The sequence below is a fragment of the Diaphorina citri genome, unplaced genomic scaffold (genome assembly GCF_000475195.1).
Source record: "Diaphorina citri unplaced genomic scaffold, Diaci psyllid genome assembly version 1.1 scaffold64, whole genome shotgun sequence".
Classification (NCBI taxonomy): Eukaryota; Metazoa; Arthropoda; class Insecta; order Hemiptera; family Psyllidae; genus Diaphorina; species Diaphorina citri.
Window position 1 is genome coordinate 311,982 of NW_007377501.1, and position 21,134 is coordinate 333,115.

Sequence of the window (21,134 nt, forward strand, 5' to 3'; positions counted from 1 at the left end):
TCGGCTTTCTTTATTATTAAAATAGGTAATGTTCATATTGTAAGGTTCAAAATATGAAATTCTCCATAATTTAGCTATAACCTATAACCAATCAGTTACTGAACGATTTATACTTGAAGACGTTTTATCTTTTTCGATCCACAACTTAAGGCCACTAAACCACTATTTATGATGATGATGATGAAGACAAGTCAATAATATTTGGTCCTTTGGCACAAGAATGATATCCTCTCTTCCTTTTTCTCTTCTAAAAGCCATAAAAAAGAGTTGAAAAACAAACCTTGGCGGCTTCTGATCAATGAGATCAGAGGGTAAGAATATTATAATCCCGAGTAAAAAGTTAAAGAATTAGCATTGGAAATCGAGAGTCTAGTTGGGGGGAAAAAAGTTACTAGACGGACATTAGAGAAGCACCTAATCCTGTAGGTACTTACCCTGTCGTCTTATAATTTAATCTTAATACAAGGAATTGGCAGCTTCGTAAAATGTCGGACTTGAATTCAGTCCTGGCATGGAATTTTATAAATGAGAATAAAATTCCATTATGAGAAAGCAAGTAAGAAGTTGACAAAATAAATCTTCAAAGAGTTTAAGTCGTTCGATATTGCCTATAATAAGTGATGCAGCCAATACAGTTGGAGAGCTTGTTTTCTAAGCAGAAGAAAATGGGTCTATCCCGACCAGGATATAAAATTCATAATAATATACATTATACAATTATCTTTACCTATTTATTTTAGAATTTGGTGATAAATGTCCGAATAGATGATAGATTTTTCAACGCCATTTTGAGCTAAGGACTATAATGTTGTAGAAAATATTAAAATTATGTTGGGCAATCAAAAGCCCCATGAAGGCCAAGATATATATAATGAGCTAGTTTTCTGTTGGACATTTTTGCCAAATTTCATCAAATTTGAGCGAAACCATTCGAGAGTTAATAATATGATGAACCAAACAAACTAAATTCAAAATCGATTATATTAGGTACATCCTAGTAGGATAAGGAAAGTAATAGTCGAAGTAAAATTGAGAGCTCACTTAGTTCATTTAATTTAAATATTACGTGATATTGCTTTCTATTATTATCATTACAAGCAGGTAGGCAAGTGATATTTAACCAAATCGTCACCATTCAGGTAGGCAAACTAGATTTGATTACAAAATTATTTTCTTTATATTAATAAAAATATCTAGCTAATATTCCTCTCTCTCTGACCAGCCACATAATAATTAGCTATAGGTAATTATATAATTAGGCAGATATTACATAATTTTAATAAACTAGTACCTACCTAGTTTTGTACGAATTGGATGGACAGGCTGCATAATCTCTGACGTTTAAAAGAGACACTAATTTTTTTGGTCGGCCATAAAAGATAACTTTCATAATCATTTTCCTACTATCTAAATCCACAGAATAAGGATTTTCTACAACAGAAAATAGTGAAGAAATTTGAAAAGTGGAGAATCGTAAACCCTCTGTTAAAATAGAATAATCGATAAATTATTATTTTATTGCACATTGCATACCTAAAATAACTACACGGCTTACATACAAAATTTACACACATTTCTCATAAAGCAACTAACTTTGCCAATAAAATTATGTGTACGCCGCATTATCTGATCATGTATGCAATACGCTAAACTTTTGGGATCGGAACCTATTCATGCCATTTTTCTTCAAGGCGTTTTAAGAAATACTAGTAGTCAAGTGCTCAGAGATCACTTGGAAGCGGGCCCCCTCCAAAGAACTCGAAATACTATAAGGGCCCAAAAAAGTAATGAGAAAATTTTCTTCTTGTGGGAATCATCATTATCATTAGCAGATAAACTTTAGAATCTTGATATATAGACAGACATCTTGGACCTAATTTTGGGTAAAAAAAAATGTAAAAATTTTGTGGTCTGCTTTCAGATAAGCGGTGAGGCATAGGAATCATTGGATCGGTTTAGTTCAGTTCTGTCACCTCTTGACCACCAACCATCTCCCAATGTCATTAGCAGCCTCGAACCCTGACCCCCAGATTTGGAGACCACTATTTCACTCGAGTTTTTTTGACAGAGAACGCGGAAAACAAGGTAGCTCTGACATAGGTATACTTCCTAGTTGTAGAAACAATGTATATATTTTCCTCTTCTGCTTCTTCTTCTTCCTCTTGTGGGCGGAAAATGAAATAATGGAAAGTGAAAAATTCGCGCAACATGTCCGTCATCGGGGTGTTAAATTTAAAACGGGGTCAATGTTTTTTTTTTCTTTTTTTTTTTCTCACAAGACTCCGCGCGGAAATGAAACGCCAAAAATAATGACATCAAATGACCTTTGTTTCGAAATTTGTTGATGAGTTTTCGTTTTCGATTTTTTTCTTCGAACTGCCGACGCTACGTGCCGACTTTTACCAGTTCGCTTTGCAGAGCTTTCAATTTGTTCAAGCCAAGCTTGTAATTTGATTACGAAAAAACTCTTACAAATGTCTACCTCGGAATGGCGGAACTAAATTTCATTTTGCCGCTGGGGGGCTGGGGATAGAACCCAAGCTCCCGGATTACGAATCCCATATGTTTTACCTCCGAGGACTAAAAAGAAAAGGAAAAAATCTTTCTACTTTATTTTCATATTTCATTTTCAAGATCGAGACCTATTTGATATTATTCTTGTATTCATATTATGTATTAATGTATTCTTGTATCATGTCTGAGTGTGTAGGGGCGTTACGTTCATTTCATTCTTTATTGGATCCCCACGAACATTCGTCGCTCTGAGTAAGCCATGAGGTTAAACTTGAAGATACAGTTTTTCCTTTTGCCAACTGAAAAGCAGCTCAGTTTTGGTAAGGGTCAACTTTTGATCGGGTTTGATTATGCTATGGCAGTAATCTTCCGTAGCCTTCCGAATGGGACAAAGTGAACCAAAAGCTTTACCAGAACACAGGACGATTTTTCCCTTATAGAAAGCCTCAGGCTTTTATTGTAGAAAAGTTTTGCCTGCGGCGCAATAGATAATTCTTTACTCTCTTATGAAAATGAACAAAGCGAAACTAAAGAGAAAAATAGAAAGTAAAAACAGAAACCAAGTTGATTTGGCCAAACGAAAAATCGACTTTGAAAATGAAACTTGAAAAGAAAGTAAAACATTACTTTCCTTCCTATAGGATAAGGAAAGTAAAAAATGTCCATTCACATTTCGCGTCCACGAAAACCTTTCCTTACGACTAACGAGTCGCCAGCTGCGTGCAAATCGTTTTTGGCTTGGAATGGAAGGGTTATTCAGAATTGGCAAAGGACATTGGTATTGAACTTGTGAGTGATGAGGAAATGTGACATCTAACCTTGACTGACGAGGAAGTGTTGTGAAATCAAGGTAACGTTCTAGTGCAGGGGTTCCCAACCGGGGGTATGCGTACCCCTGGGGGTACGTGAGAGACCTTGGGTACGCGAGAAAAAATTGTGTAATGGCGGACAGAGGCAATTTTTGAATTTTGATGGGTTATCAATGCACTACAGTCCTGAATTTTGACCTCAAGGTATAAAGTACTGATTTTTTTTTTTTTTTTTTTTTTTTTTTCATCATTTACTGGCAACCCAACTGTGGACCCCACTAAGAATAAGGGACCTTACGGTGTCCCGTAGGTTACGATAAGGGTCTCTGCTCAGAATAAGGGTCTCCTCTGGGTTGCAAATTGCAAAGTCTCTGAAGGAACAACGGGAACGGGACCCACAATCAGCTAATATCGTTCGCGTGTTGAAAATTTTTGCCAAATTTCATCAAATGCGTTTCAGAAAATCAGAAACCGTGGGGGGAACGTGAGAAAATTTGCGTTGGGGCTTATGAACCATTTGGGAAACAATCAGACAATCTAAATGAAAGATAGTCGAGTTACGAATTTGATCGTGGATCTCTCTACGTTCATTCTGAAAGCTGAAAGTGGATTTAATAAAAGACTACCAATTAGATACCTCTTCTACGTATCTGGAAGCTGCTCCCTATTTCAATTAATAAACTTGGATGAAACTCGTTTTTTCTTTCGCGTCATAACATTTGCAATTCTCCTGGTATCGTTATTTATTTTACAGAAAAATATCGAAGAAAACTAATTTTATAGTTGATCAACGTATCTGAATACGTCTTGAATCTCACCCAACTTTTTAGCCAGCGGCAGTAGCATGAACAATGGTTCTCTGATAGCTACAACGCTCGCCTTGGATTACTCAAGTTTATACAACATTGCGAGAGGAGAATTTGGCTCTACTTTACTGACCAATTAATTCGAGAAAAACTCACTCCTTTGGAAACAATCACAACCCGTGTGTCTCCAAAGCTGTGTACACACATAGTCGACCGGCCGTCGATCGATGTCGACTGAACTGTCCACACAACCTCGACAACATAGATTTATCTCGTCGATCGACGACCAGTCGACTATTTTTTTACACATCTTAAAGCTGTGTCCACACATAGTCGATGGCCGTCGACTACGTGTGGACACAGTGTAAGGCACTGACGTCTCTGGCTGATTGTCTCTAAGGCACTGACAACTGAGGTTACTCAGAGGTAAATAGATATCGGAACGTATATTCGTACATAGGAACTGATCTGTGCAAAACATTAGACCGATGACCTTTTTTGGCCAACAATGACCCTGATCAAATTTGACACTTCCTGAAGATAAGAGCGATACTCGAGCGAACAATGTGAAACTCAAGTACTAAACGTCTCAACCTTATGAGTATCTACATTCACTAGCAACTCACTTCTGGTCATTCTCGTGTTTTCCATAAGACATTTCATAAGTGCAAGGTGTCTCAAGACACTGGGAGTTGGTTCGTATAAGATCAATCATTATGACCACCCTAAAGCTATGATTGTCAATGTCATGGGATATAATTAGTGGTACTTCTTGGTCACATGTGTTGCTTGCAGCAGGAGTGACCAGGTTGGAGTGAATTTCCAGTATTGTTCTAAGGTTATAGTACAAGAAACCATTTTCTTGAAACAGTTTCGATAATTGGTTATTGGTTCAGTGCCTGTAACTGTGGTTAGTTGAGTAAATAAATAGGTTTCTTGCACTAGTAGTATGTTCAGCTATTTGTGGCTTGGAGATCTTCATATCCAAATTCTTCCTGCCTTTGTGTCTTCTCGGACGGGATTCAGTTCCTCAACGTGATCCTCAAAGCCCATAGTAAAGAGTAATCACTAATCACGTATTTCCTACCCAACAACAATCATGGTTTCCGATCCACACAATCACCAAGCTCAACGCTCCTTATCTCCTGTGATCCGACAAGAACAAATGAAGAATCCAATGTGGTACCTAGAGATTACAGTAGATGTTAGTTGATTGAACTTTCAAAGAAGACATAACAGAATGAATAGCTCGAAGACATAGGCGGTTCTTGCCTAAATTTTTGGGGGGGCTTGATTTTGAAGGTACACCTGATTTAGCTTTATGTAAAAAATCTGGTGTGAACGGTACACATCAACCTAGGTATGTGAAACCGGTACTCATCATGATGGTGGCGGGGGTACGTGAGATTAAATTCGGGTGCCCAAGGGGCACGCGGGCGAAAAACGGTTGGGAACCACTGTTCTAGTGTGCCGAGCCTTATGCTGCCGCCACCGTACATAATAAAGAGCGGTCGTTCTGTTACGCCAAGGCGGCCAAGGGGCGGAATATCGAGAAATACTCGGGTGGGTATTGTTTAGTTGAGGTGTCTGGAATGAGGTCTTATTTGGGCAATAGAAATGAAGGACATTTTATTATCTTTATGACTTATAATTCTGACTGTAGCGGATAATATTTTCTATTTTCATTTCTATTTTCAAAATACTTTTCCTTTTTCTTCTTTTCTTGGCGTGTCACATTTTCGCTCCATTGATTATGGATGGAAGGGAAGTCAGAATTTTCCAGAGGTTATCTGTCCTGACAACATCAAAAACCCTTGAGAGAAATCAGTGAACTGTGGAGTCTAGGGTTGCCAGATCATTTTCAGCCCAAAACGGGACAAGCGACCTAAAACGTCAAAAAAAAGGGATTTTGGATGAAAATACGGGACAAGCAGCTTTTTAACCCCCCGCCCTAGCCCTCACCCTGCAATTTTTGGAAGAAAAAAAAAACATTCAATTTTTAAAAAATCAACTGTTTTTTCTTCACTCTCCTGTCTGTACTAAGTAAATAGTGTAGGTATATTTATAACTCTGTGGTGGAATGGTTGGTTAAGGTAAGGAAGAACAAACTAATGATATGATGATGATCACGATGCGCCATGATCGCAGAAACAAACACAGAAGTCGGAAGTTGAATAGTTTATCTTTGGCGAAAGACAATATTAATGATCTACCTACATAGAACATGTTGTGATAGTGTGTCCCTTGATCTTACGGTGTTATTACGTCTTGGGTCAAAAATTATGAAGCAAGTACTTACACAACATGTTAGTTCTATTGAGTATACAGTATACCTATGTAGGTATACGTAAGAACACATTTAATTTGAATACCTAGTTAAAGCGTTTTATACTCGCACGATGCAAAAGCAGGGTTCTTTGTGACGACATCGTTGATGAGAGACCAATGCCATTGAAGATGTTCTCGAGAATATTTCTGTCCATTCCACTAAATTTTAATTCGTGTTCCTCGTTAATTTATATGTTCATTTCAGTGTCAAGTGTCATATCTATTATGTTTTTGTTTGTTTTCATTTGTCTCTGTTATTTCGCTCAAAAGGGAGACATGGTTTTCTAAAAATACCAAAATTGAGGTCAATCTGAAAATAAATGAGTAGATAAATAAATAAAGTTCTTTTATTAAACGAGGAAGACACTCGTGGCCTTGCCAATGAATCCAATGATTGTGGAATGTATGTTTTTACATATGTTCAGTGTGTAATTCATATATAATTTCCTGTTGGTTTTACATATGTATGATCCAATGAATGGTGGAAATTGAGAATCACTATCACTCCTACTCTAGTCATGGGTACTTATGCTTATGCCTTTACCATTATGCTTATGGCTCATATCAACTATGCTATGATTAATATTATAAATAGCATGTTATGGACAATGTATTGAAATCATTCTACATGAGGCCCATACCCCATATATTACTAGTGTAATGCCTGGACACTGGACAAGACGGATAACAACTTGATTAATATGTTTTGACTTTATCTTTATTTATCACTTTGGCACAGCACTATGGTTCCGGAAGTGGACTAAAGACACTAAAGTATCTCGCGAGAGTAGTTAAAAACTGACCGGGTTTGGTCTGGGCCAGATGATACAGATTAAAATTTGGCCCCTAGCAGTTGGCTTTTTTTTCAGACGGACCTAGTTCAAAAATGCTCAAGTCCCTGACTAATCTCCAGGGCAAGATGTTTCCTCAAAATTGGAAACAAGAGAGCAGAACAACAGCAGTCACACTGAGTGGCCATATATAGGTAGGTACTCGTTCTACCTATGTTCCTTTAAAAATCGCCATTGATAATAAGTTTGACCTTTGATCAAGTTTTCTGAAAGTAAATCGTTCACACTCAAACTACTAGTGGCTTACCTTATTTTCTATTTGACTAGGGCCTCAAATTCCGTTCTAAACCCACCCATTACTATTAATGGGTGAGATTTAAGATACGGGTGACCAAGGTCCAAGCACTAGCTAATAAAATCTTGATTATCATAGGACTATGAACCAATATTGATCTTGAAATGGAATATAAAAATCAATCACAATACAATATTTATAGCTGAAGGCTGACAATCAATAAGTAGGTACTTAACTACCAATATGATAACTGAGCATAGTCGATATAGTCGTAGAAAAGTGACGTTTGACAGGTACTGGGAGAGAGTGATCTAGAGCGAAAAGATTTATATCTTACAAATTTTATTTGTTTGACCTTGAGCCTATCAGAAAACCTTCTTCCTAGCCAACATACCCTTCTATGGAAACTTTGGACCCTAGGTTCCCAACCTAGGGGTGATTCCCCCCACTAGGGGTTATTTTTCCCACTAAGGGTACAAGTGTAGTGGCGTACATACTTTCTTTTTTGGAGCCCCCACAATGTTCCACCTCAGGGGGCCTCTTGGTCAATCAAGAGGACAGGGGGAGATAGAGGGATGAATATTTCAAATTGTAGGCATTTTGGGGCCCCGGATGTGTCCCACTGTCCCTGTGGGGCCCATAAACGGGCTTAACGTGTGTGGTGAAAAAAGCTAGAGACTAGAGACCCAGGTCCGTCAGACAATCTGAGCGTGAGAGGCGGGCACAAGTGGTAAAACTCCTAAACGAATGGAGTAGGTTTCTCATAGACTCTCTACTTTAGCCATGGTGTCCTTCTCGTTTCGACCAACCCCAAGTGGTATGAGGTGTGATAGCTAGCGGGTGGTTAGCGACCTGGAGGTAGCAGTTCGAGTCCAAGTCAAGTCATTAAATTTATCAAGGTGTATTAATGCGAGGGACATTTGTGACAAGTATCTACCTATTCATGCTTAATCCAATTCAAATTCCTTTCTTTCTTGCTTATATCCAAGTTTCAGTAGGTACCTACTCATTACTTACGTATTACTTGCCCCTTTGGAACACCTTTGTGACAGGAAAAATTTGGGTGTGCCAGAAGCTGGAAAGGGGAGTGTGTCTTTCCAATCGAGTTATGTAAGCCCTTAAAATTAGGTGAATATTGGTAGTTTATTTGAGTTAAATTAGGCGTAACATACCATTATACACCAGCATTGTTTGAACTTTGAAATGCAAGTGACCGTAAGTAACCAAGAAGTAACTACCTGTGTGACCTTCTGAAGGTATGTACCTACAGTCTCGGAACCTATGTTTATGAGTTTATGTCACTTTTGTCTTTCTTCTATTCTCCCCCTTTGAGTTGGCACAGGAAAATTAAGGCAGCAAAGGAATGTAATCTGTTTGGTATGACCTTATTAACAATTTCATTGGTGTGGGTGGTGTAACCTCTGGCCCTGAAAAGGACCAAGTTTCCGGAAACCTTACTCCGAAATATCGGCCTGTAGAAGGAATGATTTCTACACATAAGTACCTACCTACACATTGGGGGATTGAGGCAAAAGCCGGCAGATGTCCCCTTTCAATCGTCCACCAGGGGTGGATGGAGGGACTAGCTACTTTAAAAAAGTACCTACAGACACATACCTACCTTCCTACTAAGTTTATTAAGAGCATATATAAAAAGTAGGTACCTATATCTACCTACTATTTGTAGGTAGATATGTATTTGTAAATTTAGTAGGAACTGTGTAGGACTTTCTAGGTAGGTACCTACTCTACTTTCTTTTAGCCCCGAAAAATCGACCTGTAGAAGTAATGAACTTTACAGACCCTATATGTATTGTGTTTGTGAGTTTGTGTCTCACTATTTCCTCATTTTTGGACGAACATAAAATCGGAAGTTTGGTCGGTAGGTTCCAAATTTATTTCCGTAAGCCCCTGGCTCCTGGCCCTGGATACTCAAAAAACTACAAACAGCACAAAATCTCCTCCCAATATTCTAGAGCAGGCTTGTCCAACCCGCGGCCCGCGACCTCATTTTTGCGGCCCGCCTAAAAAAAAAAAAAAAAAAAAAAAAAAAAAAAAAAAAAAAAAAAAAAAAAAAAAAAAAAAAAAAAAAAAACGAAATGAGAAATAACAGTAAATATACTAAATAAAATAATTAATGCATGAAAATTTTTCTAATTTATAAAAATTATCCAGTTTACCTTACAAATTTCATAGTTAGTTTTCATAATAAATTATAATTATATTATAATTACATTACACCAGGCCATCCCCCCCCCGTGAGTTGAGTTTTTGCGGCCCGCCAACTCTCTACCTTGGTCTCTTGCGGCCCTCGGGTGCCCTAAGGTTGGACAACCCTGTTCTAGAGCCTGACCAGCCCCAGCTTTCTGTGTTCACGATCAAGCATGTTTGCCAGTGGTTCCAACTTCCCAGCCTGTGTATCGTGTACCTATTTGATTCAGTAAATTCAGTTACACAACGCACGCTGTACTGTTCGCTTCGCAACCACGTATCGGAGGAAATCAAAAGTCAGTTATTTTATTTTTTTGAAAAAAATAGAATAAAATCTGAGAGTTTTTTTGTTGCCTTCGATAGCTCTATTGTTTTTGCTAAAAGTAAAGAAATTATAGAATTTATTTTACGCTTTTTGATCATCCAAATTTTCGTGTTTTTCTGTGTGTGATAAAGAAAGTGTTTTTTTTTTTTTTGTCACCTGCAAAAATTTGATGAAAAAATGATGTCTTCCAAATCTATTGTTTCCCTGAAAAATCCGAGCTCAATTTTGAACCAGGTAAGCTTTTGTCATACTTTGCCTTATTCATTATTCTCTTGGATGGATACCTGTGCATGGGAAAGGTGAACTTCCACAGTGCCAAAATTTGGGGGGTGTCTGGGGTTCAGGGACAGAAAATGTCTAACAAAACCAGCTTATCACTTATCACGTGGTTTTTATCCCCCCCCCCTCGTAATAAACTATTTTATCATAGGCCTTTTCCTGATCCATGCGTATTATTTTACACTTTGAGTTCTTAGTTTAAAATAAAATTGGTGTCCTGTGACCTAAAGATGATTAAGCCAGCGACCTACCTCAAAACGTGTTTTGGAAAATAAAGTCTAAAAACTGACCATCCAAATTTTCAGCTGATTACATTACTTTTCTCCCAATAGGGTCAGGGAAGGAAAAACGTGTTATCAGAGATCCCCGTGAAAAATGGTTCAAATTGAACCAAACACTAAATTATTGTAATTCTGTGGATTTGTCATCAGAAAGTAGGTACCTTTTAAATCTCCCTAGTTGGGGTGTCACTGTCCCTTAAGGACAACAAAGTCCAGGAAAAAAGGCGTGCCCTAACGAGCACTGGAGCAGTGATACCACAACCCAAGTTAAAAGGCATTTCACATGCCTTGTGGATATCACATTATCACGAGCCCAATTCTTCTCCCCCTGGTTATCATCAAATTCAAAGAAGTTGTCCTCACGAGGTTGAGTCGCTCCGAAGTCCGAGCTCAGAGCCGACAAAACTTCGACCCTTCCGGGAATCGAACCCGGGACCTTTGGTGTTCATGCTTCCTAATTTCCTTTCCCAACACGTAGTCCCTGAGTGTGTTTCAAGAATGGAGGGAATTTGCTAAACACATTTGTAAAAAAAAAAAAAAAAAGTGTGTTTAAAAAAGGGGGGAAATTTCTAAAAAAAATTTTAAAAAAAAAAAAAAAAAAAAAAAAAAAAAAAAAAAATACAATATGAGTATGAGCATGTCATAAGTCGTTTTGTGTAACATATTGTAGTTCTGTCATTACGCAATTTGGCTTGATTATCCTGTGAAATCCTATGTCTGGTCGAACAATATTATCAGAGCAGCCTAGAGTAACAATAGGTTTACATTCTAATAACGTTTTGTTCCAATTGTGATTTTTTTTTTTTTTAATTTCCTCTTTTTGTAATAGACTTTATCTTGAGTGGAACTTAAATGTGCTGAGGTTAATGCCCGAGGCATTTTCTGCCACCTAATCCCTAGAGGCCTACAGTTTCATGATTGGCTGGCATTCAAACCCGCGCCCTCCTGTTAACACCTTGTCTATTGAAGTCCGAAGTAGCTCCCAGGTCTACAGTCTCATATTGAAAGGCTCTTTGGGTGTATGCGCCAAAGTAGACGCAAAACCTCCAAAAATTAACTTTTACATAGAGGTAACATGCAACTGTAAGCCTGGTTTTACATAGAGGTAACATGCTACTGTACCTCGTAAGCCTGGGAGTTACAAGCAACAGCTGATATGCAAACATTGATTCTCGACAAGATGAGTTGGTCAAAACCCTCTTGAAAGTCTTAACAAGCTAACACCATGTACCTAAACCTATCTCTCAAATACGCTTGTTAAACGTTGAAAATTGGCTTCATAATATTCCAAGCATTTCTCACCCACCTGCTGACTTCAATATTTGCACATTCCAGCCAATACCCGGGCATAAGAGCTCTTTTCATAAAGGTTTAGAAGCACAAGTAGTGCTTTATTTAGACCAGGGGTGGCCAGACTTTTTTCGTTGCGGTTCCCTTCTTAACTTTCAAAAGTGTTCGAGGTTCCCCCCCCCCCACCCACACCCAAAGAATAAAAAATAAACTCACCAATTTTTGTTGCTAAGCCATTTTTCTTTAAAATGGCATCTGCCAACTTCTGGAAATCCACTTCATATCGAACCCTCGAGCGGTCAAGGGTCAAGCGAAAACTAAAGTAAAGGTAAACCCCTTCCTCCCTCTCGCTTTGCTTTCTTCTCTTTCCAAGAATCAGTGAATTTCTTTTTACAACTTGTTTCCGTATAGCTGCGTTTACCACACTTCAAACCGATGCCGATGGATAATAATACCTATGCAGTAGGTACCTATGTACCTACCAAAATATTCAAAATATCTCCATTAGGTACTCAATAAGGTATATTTACACTTTTATTTTTTTCCATTTTTTTTTTGGTTCCCTCAAAATAAGCTTGCGGTTCCCTTAAAATGGGCTCGCGGTTCCCAAGGGACCCGCGGTTCCCGGTTTGGCCACCCCTGATTTAGACTGTCAGCTAAGAACAAGATGTCCCATTATGCCAACAGTCGAGCAGCTCTTTATTGATATAATTTTCGTTACGACATCATTTCGATTTGCTGATAAACTCAATAACTTTGCTTAATCCTTATCAATTTCCCTCCAAATCATGCTGATTTTGCTAAATCTTGTTTTGTCTGGGAGTTTAGCTCTGAATGAGATATTGAGATGCTTGTCTCGGACTCAGCCAAGTTGATTATTCTTGTGTCAGGTTTCTCGTATTGGTTTTAACATAACATCACAATTAAATCGTCTACGTGATGATCGATGATACCAGAATGAATTGTGTGTTGTAGACAGTACTTATATTGTTTCGATTGGGAGTTGCACTCGCAGCGAACGCACAAATTGCACATGTTCCCTCCACCAATGGGGAACCGAATGGTTGACTGCAACTGTTCTATTATGGAGATCAGTGTTTCCCAACCTTTTCCCCTTTTACCTCCACGCTAGGACTGAAAAGGCACCTTTTGTGATAACGTGGAATTTTAGATGAACTGTCATCTGCATTTTGCGCAGAAGTCGTAATGCCAACATCAATTCAGACCCGGGAGTGAGTGTGAATGTTCACAATCACAAAACTCTGGAGGGTTTCTGTTTCACCATTATCACAAATTTTTCGTGATTTGTGATTTGAATCGCATTCATTTACCGCTCCAGACTTTGTCTCATGAGCAAGCAAGTTTAGAAGGAAATGAAGGAGCCAGTGACTAGTTTTCTTATCAGTGATAGGCTGATAGCATGCAAAATAGCTAAGTACTTTTTACTTTCTATTACTAATGTATAGTGAAGCTATATGTACTAGTTTCTTTATTTAATCTAGTCACTAGATTCTAGTGCGGCTCGGAGGAAGAGCAGTTCTACCCTAGCAATCCTTGCAAAGTGAGCCATTGCCTCAAGCACTAGGTTTAGGCCTGAACAGGTTAAAACCTTATGATTGAGCGCAAGCAAAATTAATACATCCTGAACAAATTTTTGCATGTGATTAATCCATCATTAATCACTACGTACATAAAACTTAAACCCCTTGGCCTCACATGAGTGAGAATCGCATTCCTTGACAAGTGATTGCATCATTTTAGTTATTGCGTGGACAAAGTCTTCGAGATCTGAAACTTACGGCCGTGTCTGCAGTCTGATGGTGACATTATGTGCCAGGAACAGCACTATAAAAATAGTAAAATAGAAAGTAAAAATAATGCATCTTGAGCCAAAAGAATTAGGGATTTTTGACCAATCAGCTAGCTAGCTGATCCGATATAGATTTAACCACTGAGATTGTAAACCTGGGCGTAAGTGCTCAGTAGGTCTGGTCCCCATGAAACACCGAAGTTGAGCACCGTTGAGCCTGGTGTATACTTGGATGGGTGACGGAATATGTAGCATATTCTGTTGGCTGAGTTGGCTCCTTCAACGTGCTTTTGGTACAATCCGTATAATGTACCCTACCTACATAACTGCATACTCATTACTTGCTCGTAAGTGAATGGTTTTAAAACATTTACTTAAACGTCATATTTTGAGGTGAATTGGTAACATTAGATGTTAAGCCACTGTTAGCCACAACTGAAACATTCGATGACAGCGACCAAGGGTTACACTTGGTTTGTAACAACTGGATTGTGACAGTTAAATTACTGGTCACCAATGTCAGATTTGACATATGACTATACATAATACATTTATTGATGACAATAAATCATAATGATACCTACATCTATTGATATCGATGAACCCTTGAGTGGAAGGTAACCGGGTGAGGTTAATGCCTGCGGCCTTTTCCATCACCTAACCCTGATTTTACACCTCTTTAACACCTATAGTTCTATTGTGCGGGGAAAAAATCAGATATAAATGCGTATAAAACTCCAGTCTCGACGGAGTGTGAACCCTCGTCCTTGGAATTACTAGGCTTTCGGTCCTAAAGTGAAGACCACTTTTTATGGAGCCTAAAGATCTTTTTAATCGTGTTGTATGGACATTGCAAAGTTAGCTCAGTTCTCAGTTATAGTTAGATACGTTTATTCGTACATATTACGTAGGTACGAGGTATGTAAAAGTACATACAAATTCTACATATAAGTAGGTAACTGGGTACCCACTACTCTGTTAATTAAGTACCTACCTATACATATTTTTGTAGTTTTAATACATAGTTTTCCTTAGAATCGAGTGATCTGACGTTGTTCATACCTATGTACCACTATGTATATTTTGTGCAAAAAATTATTTATCTTATCTAGCAGGTAGATTCTAGACTCTTCTAGTGAGAAATAATGATTCAACCATTGACCATTGTCGATGACGGTCAATAATTGTGGCGATAATAAGATTGGTTTTCAATGTATTCTTAACAATAGGTTCAAAATCCATATTTTTTTTACTATAATTATATTGCTAGATTTATTCTTCTTGCCTACGTTTTGTTCAGTCACGTTGTCTTAGCATGCAGGAGGTCCGGGTTTGATCCCAGACATCCAGTATGACATTTTGGCATACCTTTGGCATATCACACATAATACTTGAATTCACACAATGCTTTTTCTGCTTGTTCATCATTGTCGTTGCTATCTGCTGGTAGGTAACTAAATTTTTCATGCTCACTTAGCGACTTAGCGACCAATTTGACGGTCCACTACTAATCATTTGTCTCTCTCAACATGTTGTCTGTTACCAATTCATATGTTAGTCTTGGTTATGTGTTATGTAGTAAGTAGGTACTAGTAACCTCCTTAGCTTGGCACACAGCAATTACTAGGATATGAGGTTCAATTCCGGTTTGTAAAATAGTTACTACTTCTGGTCAGAAAATATTATGTATTCATCTTGAACCTGATCAATGTGCTGGCTGAATGTGATTGTGTAATTTTGTTATTTGTTTCATTAAAATGACCCTCATTCACTCTCACTATCACTTTTTATTAACAACCCAAGTCTGATGAAACGAAATGTCTCGAATCTAATTTAATTAATTGTATTATTATACAAGTTTCGTGATGCTGGAGGAGTATTGTCACTACCTACGTACCATGGAGTTCGTGGTGTAACGTTGCTGGCATTTAGTTGGATTTCATGCCCGTATTTTAGCAGTTGCATATCGGGGTATATCTCAACGACTTGTGGTTATCTTTTGCGCAAGGACAAGGTCTTGTGTCAAGTTAAAGTCACTTGAGATATGCTTAAATAGCTGATAAACAATAATGTGATCATCTTTGAAACGAATGCCCACATGAAAGTAATAGAGGTCGCAATTTTCCCCGCAAATGTTCGATAATTACCTACCTTACCTAGCAGTCTAACTACAGAATTTAACAATGAAGCGAATATAAGCTAAGCTGGGAGTGTTGGGTATCATTAAAGGTACTTACTTACCTAGTAAAAAATAAACACAAATTAATTTGTGTTTCTTGGTTATGGTCTGTGAGAATGTGGTGTCCTTATCTAAAATGCTTCGTAGGGGTCACAAATTCAAATGGCCAATATTAAACGCTCATTTTCGCCACAAATTAAAAGAATTTTAAATTTTCGAAAAAATATAAAGATATATTGAAATGATCATTACCACGTTGACCATACCACAAGAAGCAATGATATTAACCATCTTGCAAGGTTACACCTGGTGAAATGTACGCAAGATTCATAAAGTTAAGATTCTGTACGAAACTCCTAGTGTCAGACAAACCACTAGTTAGTGTCTGGAAATTACAACACCTAGAATGTTTTCACAATTTTTCATCTTGAAATAGACTCAATAGCTCAATACCGATTAGTGCGAGGTTAGACTTTACCCGTGCTAAATTATTGGGCTCTTTCAGTAACCAAGTGTTAAAACTAAATGAAACAGCTTGTTAACTCAGCAGTTGCAGCAAAAACGGACTGAAATCTGAAACATGCCTATAACTGGATCGAATTATTGTGTTTTTATGACGTTTCAGTTTACAGATATACTTTTGTACCTACTTAAAAGGTTCATTTGTTTGCTAACTATGACCTCCATGTCCCTATGTTGTTAAGTATAAGTTTCTTGCTTATGTTTAAACGGTTTAACTTTATTAGATAAATTAATATTTTCTTTAAAATCATTTCATTTCATCATAAATATGTAGAGAACTATTCAAAAAGCTTCAATTAATTAAGATACTAAATCTAAAAAAGTAGGTAGGTACCTAAAAAAGAACAGTTAAAAACAAACAAACAGATTTGTTGAATGAACGTACCAAATCTAGGAAACTACCTAGAAAGCTTCAATGAATGTACGATTGACTATTCTATGAAGGCGGTTGTAGGGAACCCCTCTGTGTTAAATAACCTCACTTCTCTCATGATGCGACAGAACACAACAATTTCATGAGAGTATGAGAGTCCACACTGTGCAGTAGATTAGATAATTGTTATTTTACATGACACTTGTCATGTACAGGGTGTCATGAGGCACAAAGTTTTAGAGTGAACTGAACCAAAGTTTGCACAAAGTCAACATAAGACTGTAGTCCCGACCGTGAGATCAATTGCATAATGCGCGATGTTTATCTTAGCAGAACCTCCGGTACTCCTGAGGATCTTGGTAACCCACGCAGTGTTTGGTTCAGAGGTTAGCCACCTTTGAGGTTGACAGAGGGAAATGAAGAGAGGTTATTAGTTAACACTTGTAACGAGATATGTTCAGTTGTTCAGGGTGGGACATAATCGAAAGTAAGGGACACCGGTGGGACGTTTTTATTTCGTAGCAATGAAAGAACTGCTACATTAGACGCATGTGGTCTGTGTCATAGTATGCCCCTCGGTGGTGTAGTGGTCAAGACGCTCTTCTGGTAAGCAAGAGGGCATGGGTTCAATCCCGACAAAGGTGTGGAATTCTGTCCGATATTTTCAGGGTGGAACATGAATTACGGTCCCCAGCAGGCCGAAGTTCCATCGGATAGTACTAGATAGATACGATTTCTGGTCTTACAACGACGCGCGGTCGAATCAAGGAGTAGTCTAGTAAAAACAGGATTATTGAAGCATGGTTATGTCAGCCAGTGTAGGATTAAGCACATGCCCACATGTGCTAGACTTGTCATCTGGTTAGGTTAAGCTCAGGACAGACTACAGAAACGTTTTACTTGTACACTTGTTGTATTATGTTGTATGGATGCGTTTATTTGTTTATGAACAAGTAAACTAGACAGAATAGATGTGTGTGTTTAAAATGTACAATTGTACATAAGGATAACTAAGGTTGTTTAAGACTTGGAAGTCCTATTACTCCAACATAATATCAATTGAATTTTATTACTTGGCAAGCTAAGTTTAAGTTGGTGTTCATGGATTTTTTTTTCTTATCTACAGAACCTTTACCGAGGTAAATCTTTATTACTGGCAATCTTGTCGTTTATAATTTTCATCCGTATTCTATTGAATGGATATTATGTTAAGCTGGGGCATCATTGTCTCATAAGAGCAACTTTGTCCATCTCCCTTTCCCTTATTTTTCGAATAGGTATGCCCCAAAGTCGTACATCATTGATCCTTCCTTTGAAAATATTATGTATTTCTTTGAAAATATTATCTAAGTATTTAATGTGAAGTACGAGTATTTACCTACTTAAAACCTGGATTTTGCAGAAAGACTTCTAGCGTTTTGTTATAGCGTCCTTTCACCAAATCATCTTTTGTAGGTCCAGCCAGGCATATTTAGGTAATAAGGAGCACTTTTATGTAACTATAATTTGCCTGTTGGTTGTGACCACCATATAGGTACGAGTACTTACTGGTTTTATACCAATAGGTGTCTTGTGGTTGCTAGGATACCTAACAGGAGTACGAACCCGTCGTTTTATAGTCAAATACCAAGAGCGTTCAGCGCCAAAGTACTTAATTACCTAACTTAAACCGCTCGTTATAAAATAATAAAAAACATTCACATAGAATACCTACATAGATGCATGGAATCTTGAATCTTCCTTGTGTCATTACTACATAATACTGTACGTTTTACACCGCAGGCAAATTACCTGTGGATTCCCATTGTGAAAATAAACTCATAAGCGTGACCGGAATCACTTGGGAGGTTGGGTGGAAGAGCTACAGGAGTTTTTTTGTTACCTATTACACAATAATAGTGAAAAGTAATAAGGAACTAAGTATCTATATCTTCCTAATACCGATATTAATATATGGGAGAAATAACAAGAAAATAGAAAAATGTCCGGTGTTACTCAATAAGTAAGAATCTAGAATTATTATAGAAAGTAATAAGTGCATAATAAAAAGGAGGAAAAGTTATACTTAGAAGGATTTAAAATGAGCCATAGCCTGTAGCGCTCGGACACTGGGCAGAAATTTTGATTTTCACTACTAAAAGCACCTCAAGGCTAAGCTCAAAGAAGATTTTGTATCAGGCTTTAATGAAATGCTCGTAACATATTCTCGAACTCTAAGCAAGAACCTGGCTTGGAAGTTACTTTTCATTTCAAACCCCATTTCACGTTCTCATAATAACAAGACTCAGCGAATTCTGATCGCGCCTTAACCAAGACCTTGAACTTGGTTATGCCAAAATCTTGTTTTCATTCCATGCTTCCTCGATGTATGTAATAGCTGTGGCTTTGGAACGTATAATTGTTGCGCCTTCCACGATAAGCATAAATTATGCTGACAGTGGTAGGAAGTTCTACTACGTTTTCCATTCACTTGGTTCGTTTCGCGGCGTATTTTTTAGCTCTTTCAATTGTGATGCCTTCTAGAATGCGAAAAATGCGCAACACTGACAATGTCCTCGGATTTGTTGACATAATGCTCGGGATTCTCGGGAATTTCTCGATAGGTACTTGTCCAATCCAAGTGTTGCAAAGTAGACCTTGGTCATGGATTGCGAGGGTGAAGGGACTTGTCAGTCCTTAGTCGTATAGGTAAACAGGGTGCCTTTCTCTATGAAATTTACATAGTAATCTCATGTTACCTCCGTCAGTCACATGTTACCTCTGACCATGGTCGGAGACTTCTCCCGAACGTTCTCAGGACATTCTCAGAGGTAACATGGGAATGTAACATGAGATTGTAAACCCTAGGACAGGGTTTCTCAAAGTGTGCACCAACCGCGAGACATTTCCAGGTTTTTTTTAATATGTAAATTCAAACTTAAGAATTGAAAAAATTCAGGAAAAAAAGTACCCCCTGCCCCACCCCAGCTCACATATAAGTTAGGCATTGTAGGGGCACCGCACAACTTTGAACGGTCATTTAGGGCACCGCGGCCCAAAAAGTTTGAGAACCCCTGCCCTAGGATATTCAAAGTATGATTGTTACGCGATTTAACATTTTGATTAACAAATTTGGTCGTGGTCAAAGGCTATCATTTCAATTTTGGTAGCGATAAAAAGAAATCATTAATTTATTCATTACCCTTCTCCCGTCACGTGATAAGTGATACTGATAGTGATAGGCCACGTAACTCCTAAACGGCCATATAGAGACCTTCTGAAGTGACTTTGAAACTTTCTGATACTTGCCTGCCTCGGTGGTGTGGTGGCCAAGACGCTCGCCCGGTAATCAGGAGAGCGTGGGTTCAGTCCCAGCTGAGGCACAGAATTTTATCCTCAATATAATTTTGATACTTTGCCCATAAAAGTCGTATTTAAGCTTACTGCTGGAGTGAAGGGACATTTCAGTACTTATCGAGAATTATAAAAAGTAAAAAGAACCATTATTATGTACCATTTACTACTCACCTAATTGATAAATAAATATTTGTATCCTATTCTGCAGGGGTAAAGGGACTTTTCAGTCTTCTCCTAGCAGTATAAATTATGTATTTTGTGTTCTATTATATTGTCAATGATAGTTATCAATCACCACAAGGTTCTATTCTGACGTTGATTCTTCTCGGATTGACTAGTTAGTCAGTCAGTCAGTCTTTTGTCTTATTGTGTATACTGAAATGACGAATGCCTAGAGTCCTAGACAGTAGGTAGGTAATAAAGCAAGAGTTATATCACATTTTTTATAGGCCACGTGGTTTGAACTAAGTGGTCCAGACAGCCGCCCGGCAATCTAGGGTCCCGAGTTTCAAACCCCAATCGAGGTAGAAAATTTATGTGGGAACTTATGTTTGAAATTCAATCTAGGTAAATTATGAAAACTTTTTCCTACAAAGTAAGTGGATGTACCTATTAATTCTATTGAGCGGGAAGAAAAACTTGTGAGTAAAAAATTAAAATATTGCATACTTTATTTAAATCTTTTACTAAGAAAAAAATATTTTGTACGTTTGTAGGTAGGTATCAGTAAACAGATAGTCTGTTTTGATCGTTTCGAGTTGAAACAATTAAGTGGGTCTAATTATCTCAAATTAGCGAACGCACTCATGATACTTAAGAGATAATTCAAAAAACGATCTTGAAATATTCTGTCTGTTCTCGTGGATATTCATAATGACCAATGACGAAAGTGCTTGACGTCACAGCATCTAATGAGTCCAGATGTGAACCTAATTGATAGCCAACCTGTTGTATTCACAGCCAACCTGTTGTACTCACGTGGTTC

The 21,134-nt window shown here is 37.9% G+C and overlaps 1 protein-coding gene across 1 annotated transcript in view; it reads left to right on the forward strand.

The window, feature by feature from the left end:
• Positions 1 to 9,981: 9,981 nt before the first annotated feature.
• Positions 9,982 to 21,134, forward strand: part of LOC103519268 (mRNA decay activator protein ZFP36L1-like) — a 31,297-nt gene continuing 20,144 nt past the window's right edge. Inside the window, exon 1 of the mRNA XM_008484356.3 lies at positions 9,982 to 10,313. Within this exon, the coding sequence (XP_008482578.1) occupies positions 10,257 to 10,313 (57 nt within the window). The 5' untranslated portion in view covers positions 9,982 to 10,256. The remainder of the gene's footprint in view (positions 10,314 to 21,134) is intronic.